The sequence below is a fragment of the Pomacea canaliculata genome, linkage group LG8, assembly GCF_003073045.1.
Source record: "Pomacea canaliculata isolate SZHN2017 linkage group LG8, ASM307304v1, whole genome shotgun sequence".
NCBI classification, from domain to species: Eukaryota; Metazoa; Mollusca; class Gastropoda; order Architaenioglossa; family Ampullariidae; genus Pomacea; species Pomacea canaliculata.
The window spans coordinates 8964041-8980699 of NC_037597.1; the positions used below are offsets into that span (position 1 = coordinate 8964041).

Here is a 16659-nt window from a genome sequence, read left to right on the forward strand (position 1 = left end):
TGCTCCCCCCTCCCCGCGCAGTCAAGCGCCAACGATCATTTCAAATGTCTGCGTAGATTGTAGTGTGTGCCACCCAGCTAATAATCTTTGCTAGTAAAAACAATCGTAAAAAGGGGAATCGCCTATCTCATTACCATGTGATCTCTTAAACGTGACGTTAGCAGTTGGGAATGCGGATGATTCCAAAGCGTTGCGTTGTACCAATTTACACCTATTGGTAACCAGCTTGGTAGTACAGTACTATCCACGTACATGATGCACTTTGTAGTATAAATTCACAGCACAGCAAAACTATCATGTATAATCCTAGTGATAGGGATCATCTTTGGCTGCCCACATCGGTTGTTTCCGTTAAAAAGCTGACTGCTGAATTCTGTATAGCGAACGGCACGGCGGAGTTCAAGAATTAAAATGCTTTGGCAAAGAAAGAAGTTGACACGGTTTGTCTCAGCCCATCATCTCATCATGTTTATATTATTATTGCCTATATTAGAAATGCACACAAATTTGAAGAGCTTTAAGAACTATAATTTGTAAAACTATTTTACAGTTTTAAAAAAATTGTAATCTGCTTAGACCCAGGTAACATTCAAGTGATATTAAGAGGGTGAGATAAATAGGCCAGGAGGCCTAGGCAAATCATAGCCAGACTCTACTACTGCTACCACAATGATTACTGAAGTACTGTGAAGACAACACTAGCCAAAAGTTTAATGTATAAGGACAATATTTCAGGCGATCAATTCAACAATTGCTCATTCTGTTCATAGAGAACATAGTTGCTTACATTTGACAACAATGGTATGGCAGTTTTATTTTCTACTGTTTATTCCTCTTCAGAAAGATGCTGCATATCATAATTGGGATATTATTCTTGGTTTATGTCATCATTCCACTTATGGTACTGATATTTCCTAGCATTGTTGCCTTCATGGTCTATGCAAATGCCTGTAAGTATAGTGTTCTGCATTGTCCATATTTTAATGGGTGTTCAGTATTTTAGATGTACAGAGTAGATAATATAAATCAATAAATCATCCTTTCAAGACTTTGAACTGGATATTGACCCTTTTAAGATAGAGTATATAATGTTTTTGAGGTTTAAGTAGTCACAAGTATGTGTGTATGCATGGTTTGACTGGGAAGACTTATCTGTTTTAGATAAAGCTGAAAAGGTTTTATATACAATGTATATAAGATAAAAATTAACAATTCTTTTTGATGTATTTATCATCTACATTACTTTGTAGTCTCATCATTCAACTTGAGGAAACCTAGTGAGGCAGGACTGAGAGCAGCTAAACAAATAGATCTCAGAGTGGACTCTGGGGACACTCTTGGAGTCTGGTGAGCAGTCGATAAATGTTTACTGGTTATTAGTAATCTTTTCTTATATTTTAAGCATACAATTCATATTTTTTAGCAGATTTCAAGTATTTCCATTTCTTTGTACTCGAGAAACCATATCTCTCATGTCTTGCAGTCTGGTGATAATCTGATAAATGTTAAATGTTTACCAATTTGTCTTACACTGTCTAGTTTTCACCTTTGGTGAGATCCAAAGATCACAGCATGCTGTGATAGGATTTAAATTACTTTCACCTTAATCAGCCCTGTAAATAAAAAGACTAAAGAATATCCCAATCATTAGCCCCTTATTGTAGTGGATTTTATGTGTTGAAGATAGTCACTTGATTCATGTGATTTATTTGACTTATTTTATAGAACAGAAGCTACTTATAGTATCATTGTTGGAAGATCTTCACTTATTCCTGTGTTGCTTTTTACCCCCCAGTTTTTAGAGATTGCATAGGTCCAGTGGATCGTGACGATGGGCTGCTATTTCAATGTTGCAAGCATTCTTCAGCTTTATTTCCCTCTGTAAACAGTACAGCATGTGCTGCTGGTGGACCTTCTAATGTCTGATGGTGAACAGTTTGAAGTAGATGCTACACATGCTCAGCTTGTACAAACAGCAGAAGTACTCAGCAGTTTGGAACCTTTTTACATTGGTATTCATTACTTATATATTAATTTGGATAATTCAATTGTCATGCAAATTTATAATTTAACTCTTTTTTTTTTTAACTAGGCATATTCTACCAGAGTCTGCAGCAGATAAGCCTGTTATAGAAGATCAGTTCAGCTCTTATCTGGCTGATGGCCTTCCAATTTTTATCTATCTCCATGGCAAAGGTGGCACAAGGTGTGTAGATTATCATGTGTGCTATTTCCCTTGATGCTTAATGTGTTATGATATTAATTTGAAAGTGTCTGCATCAACAAATTGATCCTGTGATATGCATGGTCTTTCTGTAATCTTTAGAAATGACTTCTTGACTACTAGTTTACACTGTTGGTACAGCTGTCATACTGTTACAGCATGCTTTTATTATGTGAGATTTCTTCATCACTTTATTCAGCAGACTGCCTTTTTCTTGCCACTAGGTCTTCAACACTCACTCAATTTCTAACCGGAAAAGATCTATAGTGTGAAGAAATAATTGCATCATATGACTACTAAAAAAAGTTTAGATATGTTTTATTTTAAATTATGTAGTGCACACATTTCAATTTTCATGTTGCTGTTTTACAATAGCTTTTAACATAAAAATCGAAGGCAGTCTTTGCAATCTTCTCTGCCTGTGACAGAGCCCAAAAGACACGAGTGGCAACGTATGTAGTCATTCAGGGACAGAACTGTCATATCATAACTTTTGACTATAGAGGTGAGTGATTTGACTTACAGGTTTATTATGCTGATTAGTAAGAGTTTCAATTAGGGATGTACAGGGCTGTGCTCATTCAAGGTCATGCATATTGACCAGTAAGTGCTTTCAAAAATTAAATGATTGAAAATTTTAAAGCTCTTCAGTACACACCTATTAAACTTAATTACTTAAGTTTCCAGCCTTAAAATATCAATAGTTTCATTTTTGCTTCATAGCATTTTACTGAATTTTATGCTGAATGAATGAAATTTCCTTGTTGTGTTGATGTAGTCTTTATCAGTAAATTAATCTGGGTGCACTATGAATGTGAATGTGTGCCTTGCAGTGTAGAAAATCATTACACTTTCATTATTATAGATTGTTTATGTATTGGTTATTAACAAAGATTCAGGACTGCTGCAATAATGAGACTGATGTCTCCATAGGTTATGCAGACTCAACAGGAGAAGCTAGTGAAAAGAACATGGTTGAAGACTCAGTTGCTGTGTTTTACTGGGTTAAAGCGCACAGTGGATCATCCCCTATTTTTCTTTGGGGCCACTCGCTGGGCAGTGGGTAAGATCTTTAGTTACTAAACATGTCATGGGTTGTTTGCATAAGCTTTGATATTTCTTTTCCCAAATATCAATTGAACACATGAAATGTCAGAGGTGCTTTCATATATCAAAAAGCATACAGTTTCATCTTGGACCTGTTTTAACAGAGCTATATAATTTTAGATTTTTTTAATATGATGATAAAAATGATTTAAATTGTAATTAAAATTACATTTAACCAAACTCATGTCTTCAAAGAATAAGCACATGATTTTAAAGACGATTTTAAGAGGATATTTGTGCTAGTGCTAATCACAGATCGCATACTGTATGTTTATTTATTTGCATAATTGCATCTCTACATGCATTCGCACCTAGAATTGCTGTTCAAGTTGCAAGATGTCTTTCACCTTATGGCAAGTACAAATAATTGCTTGGAATGTTGTCTGTTTTTATTAACAAGATAATTGCAAGATATATATGGCATGAAGTGAATCTCAAATATTTCATTTTATATGGCTGATACTAATCGAATCTTTCTTTAAACATCTATTTGAAACCTACTGAAAATACAGGTATCTGACTGAGGTAACACTTTTCTAAAGACATTTGCTTACTGCCTTTATTGACACATCTCTTCTGGTTACAGAATGTACATATTGTCAGATTTGCTTGAATTCTTCTGTTTACCATATGCATTTCCTCATGCTTCAGACTACACTTATTTTGGTCAGTCCACTCTAATAATAGAACCACTTGCTAATTGAAGTATTATATAATGTTAATTGTATTCAGAGAATTAACTGACACCATAACAGTTTTTATTAATTTGATTCTACAGAAGAGTCGCTAGCAGGAGTTGTTCTTGAAAGCAGCTTCAATAATCTTCATGAAGTGCTGGATCATTACCGCCTTACAGCAGTAGGTATTTTTAACATTTATTTTACTCTTTGGAATTTTATAAAAACTGTTTTCTGGAAGTGTTATCTGTTAATCATATGATGAAGAAAAACCAATATTGGCAAACATGAAAAGAGTGCATGGATGAAGAAGGAAAGTTAAGGAGTGAGTGGAAGAGTTCGCTGGATTTGAATGGTATTTCTGAAAGTGTAACAGCTAAAAGGAATGAAAATTTTGATAGTTTTTTTGTTTTCCAGCCATACCGCCCATTTCCTTTACTAATGAAAATTTTTCACCATGCCCTGAAGCGAAACGATATCCAGTTCAGTTCTGACCAACAGTAAGTAGATTTGTCTTCATCCAGGGCAGAATATTGAGCCTAGTTGAAAACATGGCAGGAAAGTTTAGATACATTTTATAAGAGAAAATTTAGTGTTTGTATTGGAAATTTTGATGCATTTGGCTGTATTAGAACATATTCATTCAAGACAGTTAACTGATAATTCAGTAAATTAGTCTTTTAATTGGGCAGAGGTTACCGGGGACTATTTAACACCGTTTTTTTTTTTTTATCATAAAAACTAAAGAAGCTACCAACAGAAAAAGTGTGCATGATTTTTAGTATTCAAGTGGTTATGCTTATAGTTTAGCAATGGATAACTATTGTCAGTCATCAGGTTTAGAGACATGAGTAACAACACAGTGTTTTGCAGTATCATTCATGTGGAATGTCCAATTCTAATGTTACATGCTGAAGATGATGAGATTATCCCACTTAGTCTTGCACGAAAGGTATGTTGCGATTATGGCAAGCTTAACACTTGTTTAATAAAACTGAATCACGGGAAAAAGACTTCACTCCCAAATTTTTTGTGTGCAAATTATCAGATTCAACTAATATTTCACTTTTTCTAAGTATACTGCTGTGGATAATGTTCAGGTTTTTGTTGACAAAAGTCAGTTGGTAATAATTAAAAAATTATTTTTAGACTGAATTACAGCAGATAATTTGAATTATATGATACAACGATCAACACATACTAAGTATAGATTAAATAAATGCAGATAAACCTGCATATTTATGTATGTGTTCATGCACAGCTTGTTTTTAATTGCTCATATGTTAATTGCAGTTATATAGCATAGCTGCTGAAACAAGATCTGTAAATGGGTCCAAGGTACTGCTTCATGAGTTTCCTGCTAAAGGATATGGCCACAACTTCCTTCACCATGCACCAGACTTCGGAGGTGTGGTCAGGTGAGGAGCAGAACAAAGGGATCCATCTGACTTGTGGCTTTGATGAGAAAGCGATAGAGATCAACAGAACAAAGAAAACATGTGATGCTCTAAAGTTCTTTTCACCAAGAGCAAGTATCTTGATTTCAGATCCCATCTCAGGCTGCTTTTTTCTCTGTATGTGGCACCTGGGCTAGCATCTTAGGACAAGGACGATAAATCAGATGAACCACCAACACCGCACATAGTGGAGTAGTGCTGACAAGCCATGCATCTACTGTGTTGAAGCTTGAACTTGGTTTTGAACTAGAATAAGTTCTTTCCCAGTCTTGATTGTCTGGTATCTCAAGCACATAGCAGGAATATCACTGAAATAAATAGTATTTTGAAAAGTCGGGTATCTAGATCAGCCATTTCTAGACCATTAAATCATATCACACTTCTCAGTATAAGTAAATCAAAATATATAACATATATAGTCAGAATCAAAGACAGAATAAACTTTTGAGGGAATATTTCTGCCTTTCTCCAGTTTGCCTCTGTCTCATTCTTACCTAAATTACATACCTGCTTATATATATAGATATGTATTCCTACCCACATACACATGCATATTCCATGAATTCCTGTAGATCACACTTCTAAATATTAACTTAATAAACCAAGCGAATCTAGTGAGGGTCTTTTTATTCTTGATGTTAATACAGATGGAACTGGTCGGCATTAGGGTGGTGAGCACAGTAATATGATAAATTGTTTCTGTGTTGGTCAGCAAATTTTTACATTTGAAAAGATAATAAAATTAATTCCCTAGATCCTCAATGGCACAGTCTACAGAGCTTTTCATTTCTAGAGATCTCATTTTGTCTATATTTATTCACTGAAAAGTAATTGTTCAGTGTCCTAGATTTTATTAAAAGGGGATATCTATGGGGAGGACACATTTTTAAGGAGGATTTTAGTAAAAAGGTATTTTTGAACATTCTGTAGTTTGAACGTATTTGAGTCTAGTTCTCCTAGCCAACCCTAGATATACTGGTCCTGGAGGGACCTATCTATTTTTGTCTTAAACCAATCACCTGATATGTTTATGCTTTTCTGTTTTATCCATATTCCACTTAGGCCAAGATCTTGCAGGTTTGTCTGGACAGTATTGATATAGACTTAAGGATTTCTCTTTCATAGAAATTTATTAGCATTTTGTTTTAAACACTTGATAATTTTTTACTATTATTTACATTAATCAAAACTGAACATTCTACTTCTAATAAGAACCAAAAACAAAGCATGAAAGTTATGAATCGGCAATATCTTTTAGGAAAGCAGCCATATCACATATGCGTGCGAGTCAGTGGTCTTTGATTTATCATCCTTGCTTAGGCTTAGCTGCAGTCTCACTATAAAACATCATTATAATAATATAGATATATATTACATTTGGCAAAATGTATTCATCATCCCAAGTTGAATTCAGCTTTTAAATATTATTACATATTAAGAAATTAACTTAAAATTATTGTAATCTCTCTGTCATATATATGTTTTGATGCAAAATTTAAATTTTTACAGGCAGTTTATAAGTGAGTACGATGAAGTTGATGAAGCAGGACAAACATAATAATAATAATCACCACTGGGGACTAAGGAGATGGATTCAATATGTTGGAGTACTAGTTCTGAACAACTGTCAGCTTGGTTTGCAACAAGTCATGTGTGCCAAGGCATCAGCGTGGATTTTATGCCTGCATACATATCAGAGCAAAATCATGAAAGAACAATACAGGTAACAGCAGCTGCAGTGTTGACCGTGACCAAGTGAGCACGCAAAGTTTGTGATATTTATATTAAGGCCCTCAGTCTTTTTCTGGGATTGATAAGAGCTCATTTTTAAGCTTTTTTAAAGATAAAAGTAATGACTAAATGTAAAAAAAAAATTGAAAAAATAAATAATTCTATATATCATTGTGTATTCTTGTTATTTGGTATTGAGAAATGGTGCATAAATTGAATCCCATTGGGAAAAATGGCCATATAGCTACACATTAACATGTTGAAGTATATTTTAATGATTATCCATTGTTCTACTAACATGATCAAAGTTGGGGGGAAAAATGATTTTCAGAAAAGTGTATTCCTTACTCTGCCACACATGTAGCTCAAATATACTTGAAAAAAGCATACTTTTGCAAGGTGTTGGTGCCAGTTGCAAACTCCATTTCTCACATGAATCCAAAATTCCAATGTACTACAGAAATCTTGATCAGTCTGATCTGTCATCATGCTTAAACAAGGATACTGCAGTATTCCTGACAATATTGTATGGCCATAATTAAAAAAAAAAACCCACACAAATCAGGTTCTGACTTTTATTGATAAACTTCCAATAGACAAAGCATGAGAATGTGGAACAGGTGATAGAACTTGTATGTAAATTATGCATTGCTTGTTGCATATATTAACATATATATTTCAAAAGTACAATCAAAACACACACCAGTAAAAAATGAATTAATATTTATTGTTAAAAATGAATTAATGGTAAAATGTTGAAGTATCACAGAAAAAGTACATAAAATATTACACAGTTGAATTGCAAACTTAAACATGAATTTTTGACCGTTTATAAGAATTAAGGAAATATACAATCTGCATTTATAGTACATATTATTGCATCTGGGAAAAAGGTTTATTTTCATAATCATAATAAGCATAGGATTTCGCCAGTCTGAAAAATAAGGCAGCAATAAGCACTTAATTTTTTTTTTAAATCTAGTTTTCCTCGATGAAATCAACAAAAATCAAGTATGCATGATGTTTAGGTTAAAAAAAAAGGTCAATAGAAAAACTGAAAGTTTGCTTTAAAAAAATTCAGTCATAGGAACTATATGAGGTAGTAAATATCTCTAGATGTCATGGAAGTGCTTCTTTTGTAAGTGAACTGTACTTTCGTACAGGTGTGTTTGAAGTGATCATGTGTTTGAAGAGATCATGCATTTTGTGAATTAAAAAAAATGTGGAAAAAAAACCAAATTTATACTCATGTAATCTCCATATGTCCTGTACTGCATCCTCTACTACCAGCAAAATAATATATAGATTGCTCTCAATTGGGTCTTAAGCTCATTTTATACTTAAAACTATGAAGGGATGAAAGTTCATCTGAACTCAACAAATTTTCTGGATCTCTAAAAGTAATAGGTCAAAGAAATGACACAATGTGAGCTATTATTGGAGGCAAAACACCCATAACTTCAAGTATTTTAACGCTCAACAACAAAATCGATACATTTTTGTTTTAGGATCTGCAATAATTATCCACATGCTATCACTTTAAGGCCAAACTATACTGTTCAAACTATACTTTCCTCCCCTGGCTTAAACCATTCTTTCCTGCCCTAGGGTAGAAGCTCAACCGTTACCTAAAATTGTAGAAGTAGAAATAAATTTTTTAATTAAAAAAACCTCATTTTGTAGAGACTAAATTGGACCCAGATCTAGTTATCAAAACTGTTCGTAATCTTGCATTTACTGTATACAGACCACATAGTACTTGAGATTAGGATAAGATAGCAACATGTAACCAGTTTGTAACATAAAATCATAAGTAAGGCAAGTACAAAGCAAAAACTATTGTTGCTGCTGCACCAGATGTTTTCCTTGTCTTTGGACAATCTTAGTCATTAGCATCAGCATAAGATTTTTCCATAAACTTCCTGCAATTATAAAATATACTTAAATCTTACATGACATTAACTATAACACTTATACAGATTACAAATACTACTAATAAAATTAAGAAATAATCTGTAAACTTTTGGTTTCTGGGGAGAGATTTGTTAGAAAACGCACTTTTCTTGTGGCCAGCTTTTTTAGGGGATGGTGATGTCTATCTCCTTTTTCTTGCTGTCTCAACCCTTTAATGAGTACTTATTCAGCAGCTGGGTCACTGAAGGGAACTATGTTGTGCTGCTCAGGTATCTAAGCAGTCAGCGTGTGTGCTTCTGGTGGCCTAATCACTTGTTTATCTATGTCTCCAACCACAAGAGCGGTCCGGTGGCGCAACAGTTAGCGCTGCTAGCGCCTGTCACCAATACAGTGAAGGTTTGCTGCCCTGAGTTCATTTCTCGTCTCGGGCACGCTGATCTTTCTCTGCACGTGGCATCTGTTTACAGGGCTGGCTGCTTGCCGTAATATAGCCTTAGCTGCTGACACGGCGTAAAACACCAATTCCCCCCCCCCCCTCTCCAACCACAACAAAGCATCTGAGACTTTTCCATAATTTCTTTCTCTTAAGACTACTTTTTGGCATTTATCTCCATACTTGTTGAAGGTACCTTTAGTAGGAAATAAGGCAACTGAGCACAATGTTGATAACAGACTTTTCAGTTGCCAATTAAGAAATGGATTTACCAGTGTGTGTGTGTGCTATTTTATTTCTTTTACTGAATCTTGAAGTATTCTGTATGTTTAACTCTCAGATAATGCAATAAATTTTTACAATATCATCCAATGCTTGGAAACTACAAACATTAAATTTGTTACTATATATCTCTATTCGCCTACCATCTTTTTCTACATTTACCAAAAGAAAAGCTAAATAAAATATTTTATAGACTATAAATATGCTATTACAAAACTTGTTTTATTAGATATAGCAAGCACAATGAACTTATTATGTTTAGCAAGAAGCATTCATAGGGTGCAAGACAAATTCAGAGCATAAGGATCTAACATCACAGTTGAAACTAGCTCTATATCAATTCACAGCATAAGTGTACTGAAATGTAACAGTAATTATCCTATCTTACAATTTATTTTATATTTTAGGATACATACTTAATAATATCTGGCAGTTCAGGAGCCAAAAAAATATGCTTGTGGCCATAACCATGGTGACCCTGGAAAACCACAAGTTCAACATCCCCTGTAGCAGGTGTACGAGTTTCTTTGGCTTTCTGGTACAACTGATAAAAAAAAGGAACCTTTTTAATTTTTTTTTTCATTTTCATTTACTTCCCTCTCATCCAACAGAAAATAATGACTCACACAATAACAATAAATAATAAAAATATCAAAAAGGGACATTTCTAAGTCTGTGCCATATATTTTGTTATAAATCAAGAATAAGCAAAGGGTAAAATTTTCCTGTTGACACTGTATGCCAAAAATCATCAAAGACTAAGAGAACAGGCAAGCCCAACCCTGTCAAAAGCAAAAGGTAATCAAGTACAGTATAAGCATACAAAGAACCTGCCACACAAACCTTATGTCCCAAGTGAAATGGCACAATGCCATCATCTTCAGCATGAAGAATCAGAATGTGTGGTGTGACCTTCATGATGCTGAGGCAGAAGAAAAAAAATTATTATGTGGATAGCATACATCTATCTTTTGTGACTGTTCAGGAATGCAAATATTCTAAGGCTCATATTATGACCAGTTTTCATTAATCCACATGGTCAAATTTTATAGTTTGAAGAGCAAGGTAAAAGCTAAGAAACTATTGCCCAAGTCATAATATAACCAATATAACAATAATTCATGAAAATTTGTGGCATTGCACATGCACTGTAGGTGTAGTTAAAGTTGCAAGTGTGAAGCCTAGAAGTAAAATGAAAAAAATAAGCAATTAAGAAGTTGAATTTTATTCACTTTAAACAGAGGTGCTCTGGCTCTCCTTAGTCAAGAGATCAAAAATACTTTTTGTTGCTTTTATTGACATGACAAAAGCTTTTGACAAAATAAGACATGAGGTCTTCTTGCTGAAGGTGCTTCAGAGTGAAGTGGTCGGAAGGATGTATTAATGGATCCACTATTTCCCTGACTGATTAGCACGATTCAAACAAATGGACGTGAAAGTGTAAAGACAAGAGAATGCATGTCACAGGAAGCAGTTGCTCTCCTACAGTTTTTCTGGTGTATTTTAACAGCATAACACAGTGATCATTCCCCATCATATGGCCAACACCTTTCACACTCATTCAGCCACCTTGAGTTTACACATGACCTCAGTGACTTACAAAGTGCAGGAAGTAGTGAAAAGCATACACCAGAAGACTGTTAGCTGCAAATAGTTCCTGTGTCAACAAAAACTTACTTCTCATCACTGCTGAATTGGATGCCATGCTCTTTGATGCTATCAATGAAAATGGATTTGAACCATGGCAACAGGCGGAAGGGCTACATAGACATAAGGAAATTTAAAAACATTTTTGGATGCAATGAAAGTAGTGTCAGCAATAGCTTTAGCAATCCAGTTTTATTGTTTACATGACAGATTAAACTGTGTCTCTCTTTGGCTATAGAAAAGTTATAAAAAGTTTTAAAACAGTATTGTGTGATTTGGTAAATATTTTAAACCTGGATCAACCATTGAAATCCTTGCACAGAGATTATTTGATATTCTCTGCCCTTATTCAAAAGGTACTCAACAAGCAATCGACTTAAAAAAAGAACTTAATAGGAGATAGAGTTTTAAATAATATCTTAACATTGGCAACTTACTAAGGAAAATGGATGATGTTCTGCTGCTTCAAGAATATTGTTAAAAGGTGCTTCTAAAATAACCCCAACTGGATCGTCCCCTGCAATTATAAACAAAATACTAAATGTTAACATCCACAAACATGTAAAACATGATTGTTCATGCTCTCATATTAATTTTCCACTTTTTAAAATTAAATAAAAAACCAACAGGCAATATAGGCAGGAATCTATTACTTGTTTTCTGTACAGCTGACTCATTTTATGCTTTCTTGCTTTTTTTGATCAGTCTCCATCCCACTCCATCAAAACCACATTCCCATCCACTCCTTTTTTTGCATCAATGGAATCCTTTGATCTTATCTTGCTGTTGACACTGCAGCTCTGGAAATATTCCCGGTCAGCCAAACCACGAACTAATATCCCTGGACTGCTGGAAGACAATTTTTTTCCAGTTAACTGCTAAAATGAGGCATGAGACAAGAAAGCTTCTGGTTTATTCGCATTTCAGATTAACTACTAAAGCGAGGTGTGATACAACAAAGCTTCCGGTTTAGTCATATTCTTTGTTACGGCTCGCCGACACTAACAGTGGATCACTTCACAAGAGGCTAAGTGTTGGTCTTGGCAGACAGACAGCAATCCACCTATACACGTCCTTGGCCTATTTATAGACTCTACCCAAACATGCTTTTCAGATGGTGACAGGGAACAGTAGAAAGTGTCAATGCATCATGAAAACCATTTTAAAACTTTAGCATACCTTCCTCACATAGCCTCCTGGAAAGAGCAGTTGTTATTCTGCAATAAATGAAAAATGGGTGCAAATATAGACCTCTATAATCTAGAAAAAGCCAACTATTGATAACATCAAGTTTCTTGCATATGATACAGTTATATAAATATAAAACTAAAGTAAATTATTTTTTACAGGCTGTAAATGGGGCCAGTAGCAACACATGACCACACAAAAACCACTAGACTACTGCTGAGTTGATCACTGCTAAGAGACAAAAAGTGATAGTGGAAGTCGCTAGTTAAGTCAGTCTTTACCCACGTAGAAATGCTTTGCACAAACAGCATTCGTAAGTGATAATAATAGGTCAGTTTCCTTGTTATCAAACAATAATTCGTGAAATTATATAAACCAAATTTTAAAAAAAACACACACCCCGTTCCAAGAGAATGTCCCCAGATAAAGATAGGGGCATTATTGCTTTTACTTTTCAGCCACTTGTAGGCAAAGTAAGCATCATGCACAACCCCTTCTTCTGACGGTGTGCCTGTTGAGTCGCCAAAGCCTGTTAATTTACAAGATAATGATGAGTGAATATATCTTGTGAAACAAAATAAATATAACTCGTGGACTCTCAAAGTAGAGACAACAGCATACTTCAGTACATGTTGAAAATTTGATAAACTGTGACAGTATGTATATCAATAACTTAAAAGCATACCTCTGTAATCAATAGTCAGAACATGTGCATCCAGTTGTGACAGAAATTTGTATATTTGCACTCTGTGGTAACCTCCCCTGCAATCAAATCCCAACAGCAAATGACAGTAAGAATCTTAGATTACCTGAAGCAGACAGAAAATAGAGACACAGCATATAATTTGCTACAATATCATACAAGAGGCCTATTTGAAAGTTAAGTTACCAACAATTCAATTTTTAAATATGATATAGAATTACTGAAAAATAACAAAAATCTCTAAACGAATGGTGCCCAACCTTTTCTTGCCCGAGGGACACAATCGACATGATATAAAATTTTGTGGGCCAAAACAAAGCAGTTTTTTCAAGAATCGTGACGTTAAAAATGAAATTATGTTGTGTCTGCTTAAAATGAGCAGCCCGGATGAGGCACCTTTGTGGGCCATAGGTTGGGCACCAATGCTACTAAACTCTAAAATTTTTATCACATTTAAAAAAAATGATATTACTCACCGTGTTCCACTGTTTCCATGGAGATAAAGGAAAATGGTTTTTCCAGATCGTAAAGATTCTTCATACTTATCCCAGGCAACTTCCTTACTCTCTGACAAGCTCACCGGAAGCTTATGCCTTTCACAAAGTTTTAAAAAACATAAAATCCAAGACAAACCAAAATTAGCCATCTAAACATGTTTAATTACAATTAAATGTAGCTAGACACACACAGAGGCATGAGTGCCACTCCATGTATGTGCACATATGCTTCGTACAGTGAGAATCAAAGTTTTCAAGGGCAGCCTTTAGATTCACTTCTTTCATAACTACCTCCTGTAGCTAGTGGTCCCCCCTTTTTCTACATGTTTACCTCCCTCTCCTCTCCACTTTTTTTTTATTGTAGTTTGCAAACTGTGCTCATGCTGCTTTGCTGTTTAAGAGCACAGAACATCCTGCCAAACAGGGAAATCCATCATGTATGTTTTGGTTCTCTCCAACCAACTCACTACACTACAAATGTCATCATATTAAATAATGAAGAAAACTCAGTCATTTGCATCTATGACTGAGTCTTTTGCATGTTACCCATACCAGGCTCCAATTCTGACATCTTCTTCTGTATCCATATAGAAATTCCGTGTGTTATTAAGTCCAAAATCACCAGGACTTGATAGGTTGACAAATGGTGGCCAACGAACTGAAAATAATATAATTTTTTTTAAAAATAGACAAATTAATATTAAATATTTATATCAGAAGGGGAACCTAGCATTAACTGAGCTGACTTCCTTTATTGTTAATTTAGTAAATGATGTGTGGCAACAGTGTAGCACACAGTATGAACAACAAAATGGCATAAAACATAAAGGTGTGATATTTGCTCCAAGAATGTGATGCAGCGTGATCTCGCTCCTATACAAACGGTATGACATTGATGAAAATGTCAGTGAAGTCAAAATCTTTGTCAAGGGATGCTCTGTTTGGATTTTCATTTGTAGTTACTGGCAACACATATTACAAAATACTACAAAAAATTTAAATGGTCCAGAGCAAAATACATAAACAAAATACTGCCGGCAACCCTCCTGTAAAGGAAATGAGTACTCCTGCAAAATTTGGTTAGGACTGGACAAATGGTATATGTTTGAAAAGCAGTTGAAAACTCAAGCAAACACACAAGCAGGCACATACACCCAACTTCCAACCTTTTATGTGGTATGCACATATACTAACATGCAGTATGAGCATGCAGATGTGCAAAAAAAACCCAAATAAAAGCAAAATGAGTGTCAAACACATGTAAAATTATTGTTCTTTAAAAAAAATTTAAATTAAATAAATTTGTAAATATCACTTACTAATATTTGAAAATACAACTTTTGATAATATCCATGGATTGGTTTTCAGGAAAATTGGTATTGCTATGTAGGCCAGAAAGACAGCTAAAATTACAATTCTGATAGGCCCAAAACAGGTAACCACCATGCCCCTGAAATTTGAAAACACAGCAACAAATCATTTTTTTCTAATCAGAGTCACTCACCCTAAACTGCATATATTTTAATATAATAATGGAATATCTGCATGACTATAGGTCTGTTGTTCAACTGTTTATACAAGTCTCTTGTGAGAAAATATACCATGAAACAAAAGGAAGCTGTCTTATGCTAGCAATCTGAACTTGGGTGAATTATTAATATGACACTGCACATAGCTACTTAAACCTCATTAGTCAGTTTTTTTATGGAGTATGCAGACATTAAATTTGTGCCTGCAGCATCCCTAAAGACAAATGTGTCGATACACCAAGCTGTTATAGTCTTATCTAACACTGAGACGTTATTTATATTTATAAATGCATATATGCACACATGTATGTGTGTGTATGTGTGTCTGCACATGAAAGTTCATGCCTGAAGGAATAGGCAACAGGAAGATAAGCTCAATATATCCATGTGCTGAATATTTCTAAAATGAAAACCCAATAGCCAGTACAGCAGTCTGAAATGTTAGGTAAGGAAATATATCTAACACACTTAAATTTATATTGTAATTTATTGTTTATTTGTTCTCTAATATGTTTTAAAAAACTATACATACTGAACTTTAAAATATTTGTGGCTTAAAGTTCCCAATCCAATAGCAAAATAATGTATTACCTATATTTATTTTAAAAGTTATAGTTAGTCGCCCACTGCTTTACATGCTTCCTTCCCTTCGTTTTGAACATTTACTGCTGATCGATATCTCTATTGTGTCTGAACTATGAATAACACCAGATAAACTGATTTTAGTTTATATATAAATACACGTAATGTCTGCCCATGTGATATAACCTAACATTTGCATGTATATGTGAGGGAGATTTTGTCGTTATGAGAAGAAGTTAATGCTTATACTTCGAAACATGAGGAAAATGCTCTTGAAATATATAGTAAATACACACGTGTACAATCTGTATTTATGTCTTTTCTTGTCATGGGAGAGTTTTCGTGTTTACTTTTAACACGGAGAAATGCACTTTAAATATAGTACAAAACTTGTTGACATGAAAGGGTACAAAGTTCATGATCACGTCTTGTCGTCTGCTTAACAATGATTTCAACCTGAACAAATAAAGTCACTACATCGACACAAAAAAACCCAACAAACAAACACAAAGTATCTGTGTACCTACCATAATACTTTTAATTTCTGTGTCCACCTCACCATCACGGGGACCACAATCTGACTTAAAATGTTCCCTTTTGGCTCTTTATCCGAGCAAGTAGTCGCATCCATGCCTGTAGCAATGTCATCAACACAAGGAAAACAAACCCTACGATGTTATTAATAGAA

At 34.5% G+C, this 16659-nt stretch overlaps 2 protein-coding genes across 4 annotated transcripts; one reads left to right on the plus strand and one right to left on the minus strand.

Annotated features, from left to right (window-relative positions):
• The first annotated feature begins 1 nt into the window (after position 1).
• On the plus strand, positions 2-7364 carry LOC112570369 (monoacylglycerol lipase ABHD12-like). Of its 3 annotated transcripts, none has more exons than XR_003100624.1 (12): positions 2-440; positions 841-950; positions 1251-1347; positions 2093-2206; positions 2653-2729; positions 3158-3287; positions 3647-3684; positions 4110-4189; positions 4426-4508; positions 4846-4960; positions 5302-5536; positions 6975-7364. XR_003100624.1 is itself a non-coding variant. In XM_025248783.1 (12 exons), the coding sequence occupies exons 1-12, from the start codon at positions 412-414 to the stop codon at positions 7021-7023; spliced, it is 1047 nt and encodes a 348-aa protein (XP_025104568.1). In that variant the 5' UTR covers positions 2-411; the 3' UTR covers positions 7024-7364. The 3 variants fall into 3 exon arrangements, 2 of the variants coding, with proteins under 2 accessions (XP_025104568.1, XP_025104569.1); XM_025248783.1 differs by having other exon boundaries at positions 5302-5426; XM_025248784.1 differs by having other exon boundaries at positions 4882-4960; positions 5302-5426.
• A 393-nt stretch (positions 7365-7757) lies between these two features.
• LOC112570368 (monoacylglycerol lipase ABHD12-like) lies at positions 7758-16657 on the minus strand. Its single transcript, XM_025248782.1, has 12 exons — positions 16499-16657; positions 15180-15310; positions 14413-14518; positions 13840-13956; positions 13346-13422; positions 13060-13189; positions 12652-12689; positions 11910-11989; positions 11503-11585; positions 10669-10747; positions 10242-10369; positions 7758-9118 (listed from the first exon to the last, which is right to left on the minus strand). The coding sequence occupies exons 1-12, from the start codon at positions 16600-16602 to the stop codon at positions 9079-9081; spliced, it is 1113 nt and encodes a 370-aa protein (XP_025104567.1). The 5' UTR covers positions 16603-16657; the 3' UTR covers positions 7758-9078.
• Positions 16658-16659: the final 2 nt, after the last annotated feature.